Genomic DNA, 17,784 nt, shown 5'->3' on the forward strand with positions numbered 1-17,784 from the left:
ACTTAACAAGCCCCACCCACCTGGTGCCTTCCTGGTTGCCGCTCTTTTTCCCCGACTTAAGGAGCCCTCCAGCCTCTTTTCCTTTGCAGATGGGGAGCAGGTGCAGGTGGATCTAGGTCACCTGGCCTAAACCCTGTCCACCTAGTGCCTTCCAGGTTGCCGCCCTTTTTCCCCACTTAGCAAGCCCTGCCCACCTGGTGCCTTCCTGGTTGCCTCTTTTTCCCTACGTAAGGAGCCCTCCAGCCTCTTTTCCTTTGCAGATGGGGAGCAGGTGGATCTAGGTCACCTGGCCTAAGCACCACCCACCTTCTTAGCCCTGTCTCTTCCTTCCTGCTCTTAGATCAAGGGCATCACTCGCCCGGGTGTCCTAAGCGAAGGGCAGACAAAGAAAAGGGCAATTCCTGTTTGGACCTGTTCAGACCAGGAGGATCCAGGGCCCAACCCCCCTGCTCAGACAGCAGGTAAGCATGCACCAACATCTGTTTACTCCCTCTGTCCCCACATGCCATCCCCACCCCCTCTGGTCCCCCTGTGCTGTTCCCTTGTGTCCCCCACCCTTCTTGCACACAGGTGTTTCCTGTTTTGCTTGATTCTTCTACCCTGCTCCACCCCTACCCCTACAGCCTACTTCAGCAGGAGTCTGTCCTGATACATTCTGGTTTCACCATCACCGTCTTGTGGCCAATGCTGGATTTAACTTTTATGGACTTCATTGATTCACTGCGCGTCACCCTTTCACAACTCTCATGCTGGACTTCCTTTGCATCTTGTACTCATGGTGGCCCTGAATCATGCTGTTCCCATCTTCATCTTGTATCCTGGCTTGCAACATTGTGTTACTACTGACTTCTGCAACTGTATTCCCTCTCCCCTCTTGCTTCTCCACTCTTTTTGACTGCTTACTCTGTATTCTCTCCTCCACTCCCTTTCTCCTTTTTCCTATCTCCTCCCCTTACTTTCTTCTATGCACTTACTCTATCAGAATTGTCCCTGTACCTAGTATGATAGCAACCCCGTCTGTCTCCTCCCCCCTTCCTTTACTTTTTCTCCCTCACACCCCCTCCAGCACTATATCTGAAATGTCGTCAGGCCTAGTACGATAGTCGCTTGTTTTGTTCCTCCCCTCCCTTTCTGCACCCCTCTCCCTCACCTTTTGTTTTCTCCGGCTCTACCAGAAATGTGAGGCCTACTACCAGAAATGTGAGGCCTAGTACGGTAGTCGCCTGTCTGTTTCAATTTCCTTCCCACTCTCCCCCTCCCTTCTTAATCTACGTCTTAGCTCTTGCACTATCTGAAATGTCGTCCGGACGAGTACGATAGTAAATTTTGCATCCTTACTGTTCATGGCCTGTAAGAATGTCATTGTAATTTTCCCTTGTTCCTTCCCTTGCCTTGAAGCGCTTTGAAACACATTGTGTATAGGCACTATATAAATAACTCTTATGCCGATGATACCCAGATCCTGGTTTGATTAGATCTGAACCAGGCAGAGGTGTCCTTGTGCTTGAGCCAGTGTCTGGTGGCCGTCGGGTTTGTATGGGTAGGAACTGGCTGAAGTTGAATGGGAACAAGACTGAGGTCTTGGTGGTGGGTTCCCCTCCTAATCCGGCTCTTTGGACTCCATCCTTTTAGCCTGCTGCAGTGGGTGACTTCCCTCTTCCTGTGTCAGCTGCTAAAAATCTTGGGGTTACTTTATCATCTATCCTGTCTATGGCCGCTCAGGTCGGAGCAGCCTGTAATGCAGGCCATTTTCATCTGAGGATTTTCGCAGGCTTCTGCCCTTTCTGCGTGTCATCTCAGACCTCTGGTGTTGGCCTCACTAGTTTTGAGCCCTGTAGACTATTGTAATTCTCTGTTTTTGGCTCAGCCAGTGGGGCTCATCCACCGGTTGCTGTTGTTGCATAATGTGGCTGCTAGCGTGGTCACTAATATTCCTTATGGTGCCCATATTACTCCAGTCCTGCGTTCCCTCCACTGGCTTCCCATTGCCAGGCGTAAAGAATTTAAGGCCCTTTGTCTAGTTCATTGGGTCGTCTGTCGTCAAGGTGCAGACTACCTCTAGGATAAATTCCCTCCATACCTTCCCACCCGAGTTCTTCGCTCTGGGAATGCCAGCCTGATCTCCGTCCCGAGGATTCGCCTCTATAGAGTGGGTGGCCGTGCCTCTTCTCTGGGTGCTGCCAAACTCTGGAATGTGCTCCCTCCGGCCTTGAAATGTACTTCTAATTTCCTGCAATTTAGGCGTCTCTTGAAAACGTTCCAGGACCCGGAGGTGATAGACACATCTACCACGGCTCCAGGCACAGAAGGAAGACTGATACAAAAGAAGAAAAAAAAAACAGTGAACTGCTTACCAGAGTCCGTTTTTTGTTTCTACTTCCCGGATCCCCACCTCCGCCAGCGCACAGCATTTAATCACTGGTGCTAGCGCACCCGCGCGCACACCCGGAAGTGGCACGCAAGTGGGCTGTTGGGCTTGGAGACTCTGGAGCCACATTGCTTTTCGCTGCTTCGTTTGGACTAAAGTTGAAAGTCCGTTTTTTGTTTCTACTGCCCGGATCTCCGCCTCCGCCAGCGCACAGCATTTAATCACTGGTGCTAGCGCACCCGCGCGCGCACCTGGAAGTGGCACGCAAGTGGGCTGTTGGGCTGGGAGATTCTGGAGCCACATTGCTTTTCGTTGCTTCGTTTGGACTAAAGTTGAAGTGAGTGAGTCTGCAAGAGGAAGCACAAGTGGACATTTGGCTGCGTAACACGTAGCCGCTTGGCAAAATATTGCAGGCCATGCGCTGTGGGACTTTCTTTGGGACCTGTTTGGGAACTGGGACTGGCCTGGGACTGGGACTGGGATTGGGTTTGGGACTGGTATTGGGATAGGGATAATAGGAGATTTCGATTGAAATACTCACTTCCTCTTTCTCTATTGCTTCACAGAGTCCGTTTTTTGTTTCTACTGCCCGGATCCCCGTCTCCGCCAGCGCACAGCATTTAATCACTGGTGCTAGCGCACCCGCGCGCGCACCCGGAAGTGGCACGCAAGTGGGCTATTGGGCTGTTCGGCTGGGCGGAGGTGCGGAGTCAGTGAGTGAGTCCCCTCCTCTGTCCTATTTTAGGGGTTAGACCCTAAATAGGCCATCATGGCAACGGTGTTGCGCAATGGGAAAATATGTGCTATAAAAACCCCCGGGCCAATCCCGGACGTAGATACAAAGGCCGCACAGAGTGACGGTATTGAGACAAAATCTAATACGGAGGTGGTTGTTAATCACGAAGCTATGACCTTGGGTGAAGGACACATTGATCAGAAAATCATGACTCCCTCCCGGGCTATTACTACCCAAGAGGAGATCTTAGAGGGGGTGAAAGTGGAAGAGGAAACAAAGGTAAATATGGCTGCAATTAAACAGGAAGTGGAATTTGCCTATATGCACTCGCAAATACAAACATAAATGGGTGTGCAATTCTTGGGGGAAGAGGATATCTCTTTTGTGCCGGCGGGTCTCTCATTTGAGACCCAAATCCCTGCTCAGTCAGGTTTTCTAAGCGTAAATGACCTACTTGATCAAAAAACAATTGAGGGGACAGAGAATATGCAAGAGGAAATAAATATTGATGTATCCATGATGGGGCAAGCAGTAAGAACGGAATTGGGGAGGCGTGCTAGGCTCTCAAGAGGCCCCTCGACACCTGTAAATGCCTCCAAAAAGGGGATTGATCAAGTCCATCTATTTAAGACACTTCTGAAATTGAGTTCAGCTACATCATACAGATTTTTCTCCTCAAATGCTAAATTCCCGCTACCATCTGCCTCAATTTTCACAGATACCCAGCAAGGTTGGGGGGTGGAAGAGAATAATTTTCTAGAGGTGCAGGGAACCACCATACCAAAGGGGAATCAGCCGATCCCTGTACTGTCAACCCATACTAACACTCCGCCAATTTTGGGAGCCTCCCTTACCAGTTCGCCCATTAATGACAGGAATGCCAAATTTGAGGAGTCACTACCAGTATTATCTAGAATATTAAACCTCCTCGATAAAGGCCATGAGCTCACCCATTGGGAGATAAAAGATCTGAAAAGGGTTGCTTTTTATACTCAATTAAAATTAACTAGAGTAGAAGGTTTTCTCATGGGCAAAGATGAAAGGATGGTGTTCTCAAAAGGGAAAGAACCCATACAAATCCCAAAAACAAATTCTTCACAAAGCACTCAAACCCTGGTTAGTGGAAAGGAGATTGTGAGCTATGCTAGTGTGATACCTGTGGGGATTGCAATGAACCTACTAAAGGAAAATAAAAAGAACGATGAGAAAAAAGAACAGAAATTGGAGCCAGAAGGGGAAAAAAGGATCATGGAGACCTTGAAAGAACTATCAACGAAAATGTCTATCTTAGAAAAGGGCCTGTTAGATCTACCGGGAAAACGGTACCTCTAATCCCTGTGAGACCAGTAACATCCATTCAGGACGAACACCCCTTCTCCCCTCTCCACCTGACAGTCCATCGGCACTTGCAAAATTGTTGGAATCTATTGATGGTGCAGGGGCACCGCTCGATGAGACTGAAAAGCAAAAGGAGGAGGGGAGTCTGATGGGGAACGGCTTCTTCCTCTCAAGAAAACAGAAACGACTGGCTTTAAAGGCAAGCAAAAGGCTGATGAAAAAGGGACGGATGCCTGCTAGACCCGAACCCCGCAAGCCAGAATCGAAGGCTTCCCCGAATGAAGTTGCACTATCTGATTTAAGACAACTCAATGAGGAAAGTAGGATGGCCTTACAATTAAATGCAGCTGACATCTCAAAAGAAAAAAAAAAAAACAAATGGAAATAATGTAAATTGAAAAAACATGAAAAAAATGGGGAAAACAAATCCGACTCAGGGAAGTTTTCAGACCAAAGATAACTGACAAAACTATCGGAACTGACAACGAGAAAGTACAACCATTACATATGGATGGGGAAAATAAAGAGATAAAACAGTCACAGCTGTCTAACTTCTATAAGGTTCTGGAGAAGTCGACTGATCGGCAGATCTTACCACAAGACCTCTCCAACCGTTTGGCAGAAAACCCTACCACCTCAGCAGAATCCAATAGATTGGGTTTCTCCTCCCTACCTCCTACACCATTGGAGTTGGTTAAGACCACTGGTGAGGATGCGATTGAGGTGAAAACAAATCTCCATCATGGGACCCTCCTATTAGATGGAGCCAAGAAGGAGTGCCCAAAACTACCCCTGAAAGAAGTTCAACAAATCCGGTCTGGGGTTGATGGGGCCATTGCAAATCTTCCTGACACCATAAAAAATATTATGATGGACCTCCTTCCCGACTTGTCTCGGTTCTACAACAAGGATTTGGTGGGGGGTGGACATGAGACAAAAGAAGACAAACCTCGGACCACGAATGAGATACCCACTATTTCTCTAACTAGGGAAGGCGGAACGGAAAATGCTCCGCCGTCACAGTGGGAGCAACCAGAAAGAAATCCCATCCAATCGTCCCCGAGGCATGGACCTCTTTATCCTATCGAATCCCATGACTCGAGGAACCCCATTCAATATGAATCAGCTAGACCCCTACATGTGAAGGTGAGCGATCTCAGGAATGTACCGTGGTGAGACATTTAATTCCCGGAATATCCGAGTATCCTCCTCTATAATCTCTGTGATATTGGTGGCCCTTCCTCGCTGAATAGGCCACGCATGCTCTCACTATTCAATGAGGTCCCCCGACTTAGGATGATTGGAACAGCGGACATTTGTCTGGTGGACTTCATCCATCCCTCTCGCCATGTCCATGTCCGCATTGTTCCCAATTCACAAAAGATTTTTGATATGATCATTCAGGAGGTGGAACAATTTAATAAAATGGGCTATGACATCCTGATCTTTAGTAATGGTAGGGAGAGGGGAAGTTCTCTGGAAATAGAAAAAGTAAGCCCTAATCCCTGTAGGAATGAGGTAGAGATACGAAAAGAAAATACTCAAACTGTTAAAGGAGGGGAGGGGGCAGGATTTGGCCTGGTTAGCCCAAACACTTAGAGACTCCATATCGTAAATGCAAAAAATGAAACAAAGCCTTTAATGCCACTAAAGTAGTGGCCGATTGCAAATTCCTCTCATGGAATTCAAGAGGCCACTCGAATCTGATGAACTCTGGGGAACTGTGTGCAAAACTTACATCATTTAACATATTTTGTATACAGGAAACGTGGTTGACTGCTCCGATACAACTTGACGGTTTTATATGTACACATCTTCTGGCTAAAGCGGGATCACGTGGAAGACCCACGGGTGGGTTGTTCGTCGCAGTCAAACTCGAATTAGGTACCTGTATTTTGGAATCGATTGAATTAATGAATTTTGCACTTGCCGTTGTAGTGAAACATGGAAGTAACTCAGTTTCTGAATTGATGCTTGTTTTAAACATCTACTGGAATACTCAAGTATCTCTGGGTAATGCCATCTCGCACTTGAACAACTGCCTTGCCGCCATGCTGCTTAAATACAGAGGAATTGACATTATAATTTCGGGTGATTTTAACTCTGAAATCAAATACGGGCACGGAATTGGTAAAAAGATGGGCATTCACTATTAAGGCCCACGCTTACCATGGAGAAGGGGGTCGCTGCTGCCTGTTCTATCAAACAAAAGATTATTAATGGTGAAATTTGGAGGAATTTGTTTGAATATTGGGGACTGGACCATGTTAATGGTATATTCAATTCCTCTTTGTATGAGCATACTTGGTCGAATGGACATTATAAATCACACATTGACCACATCTTTATGTCAAAATCTATATCAGCACTGTGCTCGGAATTTCATATAAGTGACACTAATATGAGTGACCACAGATTCTTGGAAATTATTATGGTACTAAATAACAGAATCTCTAAACAAAGACCAATGCAGATAAACTCGATAGTGTCATGTGGTGGAAACCGCATAACTTGGCATGAAGGAAACGTTGACAAACTTAATACAGTTTTCGTCAAAGACTTTAACAGAATGTCTTTGTCCGCCAAAACACAGTGTTATTCGGTCTTGCATTTTACTGACCTTATCAAAAATCTGATAGGGAGATCAGTTAAACCTAATAGATACGGCTCTTTGAAACCAACACATTCACATATGTATGATCCACTTTGCAAATCGACAAATAAGATCTATCCTGAGAACCAACTTGACTGAGATAGAAAAAAAGAGGAAAATTACACAAATTAAACAAAATAAAAAAAATTGGATGAAAAATCATAAGTGTGTACTGCAAAATAATGATAATATTGCTATGTTAGCAGCTCTAAAGGGAACATCAGGTCGGAAATTTTGGGGATTAATAAATGCGCTTGAAAAAAGACAGGTAGTACTCCAATCTGTTAATGTACAGTCGGATACCTGGGGAAAACATTTCTCAACCCATGACGTATGAACTCTTACTTATAAAAGAGGGTTCTTGGGGTTTCAATTTCACGATCAATAATATTGAAGCCCAGATTAAGAGGTCGAACAACTCAAGAGCGGCTGGCCCAAATGGGCTGAAACACACCTTGAAGAAAACACACACCTTGAAGAAAAAAACGGAACATTAGGCAAAATCACTGTTTATACTCTTTAATTCTCCAGCATTGGATCTTTCATGGATTCACATGCTTTGAATATTCCCCGTCGTCAGGCTGGGAATCCCCGGTACATTATATAGACCCTTTCCCGTAGGAAAACTTTTTCGACGCTTATGCGTCCTATCCACCTCGTTTTGTATCATGCGTGCCCGTGCCGTCAGGACGTCATGATATAAATACAGGCCCCGCCCCCGCGCTCCCTCAGATTTCAACCGTCTTTCAAAGCAGTGGGATCTTCGTGTTACTACTAGTGATAACTAGATTGTTTTTTTTTGTCTGTTTCGCGTAAGCGAAGTTCAAATCTGGAGAATTATGTCTGGAAAGGCGTTATTTCGCCCATGTGCAACCTGTGGCCTCAAAAAGGTTTATGAAGGAGACGGCCACATGGACTGTATCTACTGTCTCCACCCGCACCACACGGCGGATACATGTGAGATATGCCAGGGTTTCTCCCAAAAAACCCTTAAGGACCGTAAAAGAAGGCTGGTCGACTGGCTTAATGACGGAGCGGGTGCCTACCCGGCTTCGGAAGTTGGCTCCACGGCCTCCAGGAGCAAGTCGGAGCCTCCATCGAAGAAGGTGCGGCCAGCAGAAATTCGCCCTGAGGACAAGCATAAGGGGAAACATGCTGGATCCTCCTCATCTCATAAAAAGCCCTCCTCCTCCTCATCATCTAAGACGGAGAGGCTGGCGCTGTCTAAATCCTCCTCAGGGGACCGTCCCAGGTCTTCCGTGAGTCGAGAAGCTTCAGCCGGGAAGTCGGCATCAAAATCGACAACGAAGTCTAAAGGCTCGACGACGACGACTTCCTCGTCGACCTCGGTGTCATTGACGATGCCTATTACCGTTCAAGCAGCAGCGGTTGGGATTCCTTCGTCGACGGAAACTCAGTCTATGGCTTGGCTGCCTGAGGTCTATGACCCGATCCCCCCTGAGGTCTTACTGCAGCCAGACACGGCCTGCTCGGCGGAAGGGGAAGGTGACATGGTTCTGCAGCCATTGGATTTAGGCTTACGGCCTTCCACGTCGACGACGACGGCGACGAGTGCGAGCGGGGGTATGGTACCTATATCATCCACGTTGCTGAACCCCCAGACAGTTTTGTCTCTGGATGTGCTTAATACTCTTCAGAAGCTACTACAGCGGCTGGATACCCAGTTCCCTCAACCTGGGACGTCATCGTCACTTCTGTCTGTACCTTCCGTCGACGAGCAAACTTGTACGGCTCGCTCGTCGACGAATCACCCATCGGCTCCCCAGGCGGTAAAAGATCGTCCTCGAGCTCAGGAGGAGGGTGAGTTGTCGGAGTCCGACTCTATACATGATGACTCTGGGTCAGACATCTCCCTGTCACCGTCGAGGGACCCGACATGGAATTCGGATGTAGAATTGGAGTCTACGAGGAGCCAGACACAGCCATCTCCCCCTGATGATGTGGGAGCCTTCCATGCAATGATGGGGAAAGCGTGTTCCGAATTCGGCTTGATTCCTGAGGAGCAGAGGAAAGACTGTTTCCTTTTTGGCCATATGGGTCAAAGGAGAAAATCGGTATTTGCCATCCCAATCCTTGACCACGTGTGGCAAGAAGGTCTCAAAACGATGCGCCATCCGTTCTCGGAACCAGCCATAAAGGGACGGATCGAGAAAAAGTTTAAAGCTCCGGAGTCCACTCCAAAATGTCTAACATCACAGCCTTTGTCTGACTCGGTGGTGTCGGCGGCAGCAGCTAGGAAGGCCAGGGTCCAGCAAAAATGTTCAACGCCACCGGAAAGCGAGGCTAGGAGGCAGGACGCATTTGGAAAGAAGGTGCTCTCGGTCGGAGCGACGACAGTAAGAGCAGCCAATTCCTTAGCGATCGTGTCACGATATGATAGGGAAATGTGGCACAAATTAGCCCCTATCCTAGAACACCTGCCAGACGAACACCGAAAAGCAGCTATGTTACTGGTGCGGGACGGCGAGGAGGCCTCGAACCACGCTATTAATATCGCAGTGGACCTAGCAGAGTCTGGTTTCAAACAAATCAACCATGGAGTAGTGCTTCGTCGACAAGCGTGGCTCAAATGTACTACTTTCCGTCCTGAAGTACAGTACAAAGTCCTGGACATGCCATGCGAAGGGGAGCACCTGTTTGGCGAAAAGGTTGATGAAGCGCTGAAAGGGATGAAAGAAGACACGGATACTGCTAGGTCCCTCGGCGCCCTTCAAACGGGTAGAAATTTTCGCTCTTTTCGCCCTTTCAGAGGTGCTTCTGGAAACTCCCGCTTTGGAGCCTCGAGGGACCGTGGATTTAACAGGCCCTCGTACTCTTCACAAGGGTTCAGACGAGCGTCCCAGTCGGCACGTGGAAGCAGGGACTATCAAGCCTCCAGGCGGCGAGGCTCAGGTCCGTCGTCAACGAAGAACAAGCAAACCAGCAACCAATGACGGCCTTCGGAACGTCCTGGGGGGTCGAGTCTCTCATCACTTCGACCGATGGAAATGCATCACCAAAGATCGATGGGTCCTAGACACGATTCGCATGGGTCATGCGCTGCAATTCAAAGACAAGCCTCCGCGTCTTCCTCCTTTATTCTCGACACAGCCCCACCTCCAAATCCTACGACAAGAGGCGGAGCTTATGTTGCGAAAAGGGGCGGTAGAGAGAGTTCCTGTGGCACAGGAAGGCCAAGGAGTTTATTCCAGGTTCTTTGTTGTCAAAAAGCCAAACGGCAAATGGAGGCCCATTCTCGACCTGAGGGTACTCAACAAGTGGCTAAAGAGCCAAAAATTCAAAATGCTAAAACTCCAAGAGGTTATCAGATCGGTGCAACCCATGGACTATCTCTCTTCACTAGACCTTCAGGATGCTTATTTTCACATCCCAATACGCCCACGACACAGGAGATATTTAAGATTCGTCGTCGGGAGAAAGCATTTTCAGTTCAAGGTCCTCCCGTTCGGGCTCAAGTCCTCCCCCAGGACGTTCACCAAGTGCTTGGCCCCTATAGCGGCCCATTTAAGGAAGGATGGTCATCATGTCTATCCATATCTAGACGACTGGCTAATCAGAGGGTCATCCAAGGAACAAACACGAGACAGTCTACGAGCCACAATGTCCATCTTACAGGAACTGGGCTTCGCAATAAACTTCAACAAGTCCTCAGTAGAGCCTTCGAGGACCTTGGTCTTTCTAGGAGCGGAGTTTCATACGCACACAAGCCTGGTGAAACCATCCAGCGAAAGAATTCAGAAACTTCAAAACAAGGCGTCGGAATGGAGCGGCGGTACCAGAGTCTCTGTGCGCAAGTACATGTCCCTGCTAGGGACCATGTCGTCCTGCATTCCGTTAATAAACAACTGCCGTCTGTTTATGAGGCCTTGCCAGGAATTTCTAGCGGACCGTTGGGCACAGAGCAGAGGTCGCTGGTCCGACAGACTGGTCGTCGACGAACAACTAGTTCAAGCACTCGGCTGGTGGAAAGTGTCTACTCACCTAACGAGAGGGATGCCTCTACTGGAACCAGAGTTCCAAAAGACGGTGGTGACGGATGCATCGCTGAGCGGATGGGGAGCTCATCTGGATATGTTACAGGTACAAGGCCAGTGGTCTTTGCAGGAGTCCTCCCTGCATATCAACCTGCTAGAACTGAGAGCAGTGCGATGGGCTCTGAAGTCTTTTCTTCCGCAACTGAGGGACTCGGTGGTGCGTGTCATGACGGACAACACCACTACGATGTTCTACTTGAGGAAACAAGGAGGGACACGTTCCAGGTCCCTATCGACAGAGGCACAGAAAATCTGGCATTGGGCCCTTCAACACAACATACAAATCTTAGCATTTCACCTACCAGGAGTGAAAAACGTGGAAGCCGATGCCCTCAGCAGAGAAATGAACGAAGTTCACGAATGGGTGCTGAACGACCAACAACTTCAACAAGTATTCAAGGAATGGGGACACCCTTCCATAGACCTGTTTGCAACGAAGAACAACAAGAAATGCCATCAGTACGCAAGCAGATGGCCTCAGCAGGGCTCACTGGGGGATGCGTTCTCATTCCCATGGACGAACAAATTCCTGTACGCATTTCCTCCTTTTCCCCTTGTCAGGAGGACGTTGCAATGGATCCTCAGGTACCCATGTCGGGTAATTCTGGTGGCCCCATACTGGGCCAGACAAGTGTGGTTTTCAGACCTACTACACTTAGCGGCGGCGGAACCGATGAGATTCCAGAAGACCCCCGACCTTCTGTCTCGACAGGAGGGTGTCGTTTGGCATCACGACCCGGACAGCCTCAAGTTGACGGCCTGGCTCCTGACTTCGCCGAATTTGGTCGGCTAACGATTCCGGAGGACTGTCGACGTATCCTGCAAGCGGCAAGAGCACCTTCCACAAACGCCTCATACGCGTACAAATGGAAAAGGTTCTGTCAATGGTGTGAGGATCAACCAGGTTTGGCCCCGCAATCGATTAGGCCGGAACAGCTCCTTCCATACTTGCTGTTATTAGCTCAAATGGGCCTGTCGGTGTCGTCAATAAAAGTACACCTAGCAGCCATTTCCAGGTTTACTCGTCGACGGCACTCGGCACCATTGTTCAGCGACCGCCTGATTAAGCACTTCCTTAAAGGCCTCTTTCGGAGTTTCCCTCCAGAGAAGAAATTTCCACCGGAGTGGAGCCTCAATCTGATCTTAACGTCTCTTATGAAACCTCCGTTTGAGCCAATGTCATCATCGTCTCTGAAGTTTCTGTCGTGGAAATTGGCCTTCCTGGTGGCCATCACTTCAGCCCGACGTATCTCAGAAGTGCAGGCTCTAATGGTGGACCCACCATACTTACGATTTTTCAAGACCAAGGTAGTCCTAGCCACTAACCCACAGTTCATACCAAAAGCTCCTTCGGTGTTTCATAAACACTCTTCTATCGTGTTGCCTACGTTTTTTCCGGAGCCATGCTCGGGAGCGGAGCGCATGCTACACACATTGGATGTAAAAAGGGCTCTCAAGTTTTATCTTCATCGTACGCAACCGTTCAGAGAAACGAGACAGCTGTTTGTGGCCTATGGGTTGGGTGCTAGAGGAAAAGCCATTTCAAAGCAAGGACTTTCAAGATGGGTGTCATCTACCATCTCGTACTGCCATTCCAAGGCAGGGAAGCCTCTTCTACGACGGCCAAGAGCTCATTCAACTAGAGCAGCGGCATCGTCGACGGCACTGTGGGCCGGAGTCCCTCTAGGGGACATCTGCATGGCGGCTACCTGGGCGACTACACACACCTTTACCCGCCATTACTGCCTGTCGCAGCAACATGCCGAAGACACCCGGATGGGACAGGCGGTGCTTCGACACCTATTCCAGTAAGGTAAGCCCCGGCTGCGGGGTGGCATCCTGTGGAATTTATGACTGTATGTGGTCCGTTTTTTCCCTATGTAAACTATTACTGATGTATACATAATCTTAGGGAACGGCCTTTTGCGAAGAATGTATAGGGGTTTGCATGCACACCTCCTCTTGGGGGTAGTACTGCTATGTAATCTATTCAAAGCATGTGAATCCATGAAAGATCCAATGCTGGAGAAGGGAATAGTTTCTTACCTGTAACTCCATTTCTCCAGCATTGGTATCTTTCATGGATTCACATGCGCCCACCTGCCTCCCCTGATCATGCAAACCGGTTCCCCCACTACTTTGGGGGCCGAAATCTGAGGGAGCGCGGGGGCGGGGCCTGTATTTATATCATGACGTCCTGACGGCACGGGCACGCATGATACAAAACGAGGTGGATAGGACGCATAAGCGTCGAAAAAGTTTTCCTACGGGAAAGGGTCTATATAATGTACCGGGGATTCCCAGCCTGACGACGGGGAATATTCAAAGCATGTGAATCCATGAAAGATACCAATGCTGGAGAAATGGAGTTACAGGTAAGAAACTATTCCCTTCCATTATACAGACCAAGACAATTCCCCAATCATGGAGATTATCCTACATTGTGCCAATATATAAAAGAGGGGACAGAACCTGTCCGACAAACTACCGCCCGATTTCAATTATGGACGCTGATTCCAAGATCTTTGCAAGTCTAGTACTACAGAGAATTGAGGAATGGGCGAACCAAAACAATATCTCCCAGCAGTTCGGTTTCTGTAAAGGGATGGGAACTGAAATAGGCGGGCTGATTATTTGTTTACTTTTAGAAAAGGCTTGTAAAAAAATGGCAACACCTATCTACCTGGCTTCAGTAGACCTGTCGCTCGCCTTTGACAAGGTGGACAGGGTGAGACTGTGGACTAAATTATCCCAAATGGAGCTGCCGTCACATCTGCTGACAATTCTTATTAATCTCCATGAAGACTCGGCAATTCAAGTAAGATTTAATATGTCGGGTGATCTTTCCCAAATAATTCACACTAAGAATGGCCTCAGACAAGGGTGTCTATTTGCCCCCACTCTTTTCAGTCTTTACACCACTGATGCTGATCTCCCTCTCACAAATTTGTCCCTGACCTCTCCACAAATTGAGGGCATTAAAATATGTTGGAATGCCTATGCGGATGACCTGCTTTTGGTCGATAGTACCCCAGTGGGTTTACAGCGAAAACTTAGTGCCCTTTCTATATATGCACAAGAAAATGAACTGGTGATAAATGAAAAGAAGTCTGTCATCATATCCTTTACCTCCAGGAAGAGAACTATAAAATTTAAATGGCGAATAAATACATGTCTGTTAGCAAAAGTAAGTTCACTCTGTTATCTGGGGTTCCCTATATTTGGAAGCATTTCGATATACTTTTATTGGAATTTCTACCTGGAGAAAACAGATAAGCTCATCCTCCAAATGAGAAAGATCTCGGCTACATTTTGTAAATTCTCTATCACTCCTCTGATTAGGTTTTACAACTTGAAAATTGTTCCGAAACTGATATACGGCATGGAAATCTTACCTTTTGAAATATATATCGTTTGGTCCAGAAAATGGAATCAAAGATCTGGCGAAAAACTATCTTTTATCTGCCCCATTGTGTTCCGATGCCTGCAATTTGCTACGAATTAGGCCTTATTTCATTAACCATGAGAGTAAAATGGAAAAAAATGGATTTATATCGGAACCTAATGATATCTAAAAATAATTCCCTTTATACATTATTGGGCGGTAGACTAAGAGGGTGATCCAGTGATTCAGTATGGATGCTAAATTTACAAAAAGACTGCGTAAACCTTCTCAATACCATAGATGTCTCTCATGAAATGCTATTCACTAATCCAATGGAAGTGAAAAAACGGCTACAGTGGTCAGATTGGGCCACTACTACGGAAAAAGTGGCTTCTTCAAAGATCTATAAACAACTGGTCACAGAGGGGAAAAAGCTAGGCACTCTGGAATCCTATTTAACCAAATTCCCTGACCCGGTAAGGAGAGCAATCTACTTACGCTTCAGTTTCAATGTGCTCCCTACTGGGGAAATTCTCGAGATCAGATCTGCCATGAGCCTAAAAATTCCCTGTCGCTTTTGTCGTTGTCCTGACACGACAGAATCACTTGAACATCTTCTCCTAAACTGCTCAATGATAGTGCAACAGACGTTACACGTGTTTGGAAAATTTGTCCATGATCCCTCTAGGGTCCACACTGAATTAATATGGTGGTACATGCTACACGGAAAGTCAAACACACTAAAGCTAGCAGTGGTCACCTTCCTAGTAGAAGTGTGTGGTTTGGCTACCGTAGAAAGAACAAATTAACAATTCTAAAATTTACGCTGGAAATTTAATTACTCACTAAAGGACAAACAAGGCCTTTCTTTTCTTCTTTGATCTTCGACTGTTATTTACGAAGTCTGAAAGATGGAAATGCTGTGTGATCTTCCGTTTAATTTTTTATGTCTTTGTTTTTATGGTCTATAATATGAACTGTATAATATGATTAATGAGTTTTATATTTGGAATAATGTTGCAAATGTATTTTCTTCTTCCTTTGTAACACTGTGAACATTTTATTCTAATATTTTGTAAAGGTTTAACTGTGTTTAAACCAGATACAAATAAAAAAAAAAAAAAAAACGTTCTTTTTTGGACCATACTGGACTACCTAGTTATGTTTGATGTCTTAGCGCCAAGATGCTTTCGGGCATACGAGCGTTCTATAAAACATTTTAACATAATGTGTGCGTTCTCTATTCCTGCTCTGATGGGGTTAATTAAGATGCATCATGGAACACATTCACACATCACTTGTGCAAGTAAACATTACCTATGGCCATTTCATCTGTTAATAAAGTTTGTGGAGCTAGAAAGAGTTTCTGTGGCTTGTTCTTTCTGGGGAATAAAGGTCTGACAGAAGAATGGCTAAACGTTGAAACTAATTTTGTTGTGAAAAAATGAATGCTGGTTGGTTGTCTATGTTAACACGTCTTCTGCTAATGCCACATAGTAATTGATGAATACATATGTTGTCATCGCTTCACATCTTCCCTCCTGTGTCCCTCTTAACAGGTAGTCACATTCTATGGATCCTCCTTATTTGAAGGTGCAACCCCTTCAGGACAACCATTGGAAATCAAAGATGCTCCGAAGCCTGGGATCATATCAAAAAATGGCCTTGTTCTTTTTGGCAATGACGGGAAGATGGTGAGTGATCAACTAGCCTACAGCCAAGGACCTACATGCAATCAGCAGCGGGCTGATGCTGAGCAATGGCAAATGTGAACTACATATGAAGCGTCAATATGCAGCCCAGACTCAAATCCAAAGTGAAAAGTGTTCATTCATAGTTTATCTGAGCGCATTAATGTGAGTACTGCTAGCACATGTTTGTTCCACGCTGCAATCATTTTTGATAGTGCATCCTTGTTCACATCTCACGGCTGTAGGAATGGAATCTGTACCTGATCATGGCTGTAGGAATATCTGTACCTGATCACAGCTTTAGGAATGGAATCTGTACCTGTTCACAGCTGTAGCTGTAGGAATAGAATCTGTACCCGAGCTCTCACTCAGACGTATCTTGGGAGCCAGGGCGTTCTTTCACTAGCAATCCTATGTGTTCAAAGTCATGAATAAACGTAGGAGTTGAGTTCATAGCAAGGTGACTTCCCACTATAGGCCCCAATGGATGGCTCACATTAAAAGAGAGGGAGAGGGTTCTCAAGTGTACCTCTTCTTAGAATGGACATAGTTTGGCATGCCTTAGCAATCTTGTCTCTAGCGAGGGAGAGTTGCCAATTGTACCTCTTCTTAGAATTGACATTGTTTGGCATGCCTTAGCAATCTTGTCTCTAGCGAGAGAGAGTTCCCAAGTGTACCTCTTCTTAGAATGGACGTAGTTTGGCATGCCTTAGCAATCTTGTCTCTAGCGAGGGAGAGTTGCCAATTGTACCTCTTCTTAGAATGGACATAGTTTGGCATGCCTTAGCAACCTTGTGTTTAGCGATGGTGAGATCCAAAGTGTACCTCTTCTTAGAATGGACAGAGTTTGGCATGACTTAGCAATCTTGTCTCTAGCGAGAGAGAGTTCCAAAGTGTACCTCTTCTTAAAATGGACACAGTTTGGCATGCCTTAGCAACCTTGTGTCTAGCGATGGAGAGATCCTAAGTGGACCTCTTCTTAGAATGGACAGAGTTTGGCATGCCTTAGCAATCTTGTCTCTAGCGAGAGAGAGTTTCCAAGTGTACCTCTTCTTAGAATGGACAGAGTTTGGCATGCCTTAGCAATCTTGTCTCTAGCGAGAGAGAGTTCCAACGTGTACTTCTTCCCAAGTGTACCTCTTCTTAGAATGGACATAGTTTAGCATGCCTTAGCAATCTTGTCTTTAGCTAGAGAGAGTGCCCAAGTGTACCTCTTCCCAAGTGTATCTCTTCTTAGAATGGACATAGTTTGGCATGCCTTAGCAATCTTGTCTCTTATGCATAATGCAAGCACCTGAGATTTTACAGAAGCTGAAGGCTGTGCAGGGCTTTACAGTCGTCCATCTTTAATACAGTCGCAGGATGTGAGATGCACACTGAATCAAATGACATGAAATAAGCAGTATTTCTTTTAGATAAATGGTTTGGAGGAAAAGTGCCGAATGGGCGCAGGTATTTTTGTTGGGGTTTTATAGTGCAACATTACCTTCGGCAATGCATACATTCAAGTAGGGTTTGAAAAGTAGTAAAGAATCATTAGCATGTTCATTCCAGCTTG

The 17,784-nt window shown here is 46.6% G+C and overlaps 1 protein-coding gene across 2 annotated transcripts in view; it reads left to right on the forward strand.

The window, feature by feature from the left end:
• Nucleotides 1-17,784, forward strand: part of ALDH1L2 (aldehyde dehydrogenase 1 family member L2) — an 836,174-nt gene that overhangs the window by 369,074 nt on the left and 449,316 nt on the right. For both annotated transcript variants that reach the window (XM_069629899.1, XM_069629898.1), the window contains exon 7: nucleotides 16,095-16,229. In XM_069629899.1, coding sequence (XP_069486000.1) covers nucleotides 16,095-16,229 — 135 coding nt within the window. The remainder of the gene's footprint in view (nucleotides 1-16,094; nucleotides 16,230-17,784) is intronic.

Source organism: Ambystoma mexicanum, chromosome 12 (assembly GCF_040938575.1).
Source record: "Ambystoma mexicanum isolate Mex_15411 chromosome 12, UKY_AmexF1_1, whole genome shotgun sequence".
Classification (NCBI taxonomy): domain Eukaryota; kingdom Metazoa; phylum Chordata; class Amphibia; order Caudata; family Ambystomatidae; genus Ambystoma; species Ambystoma mexicanum.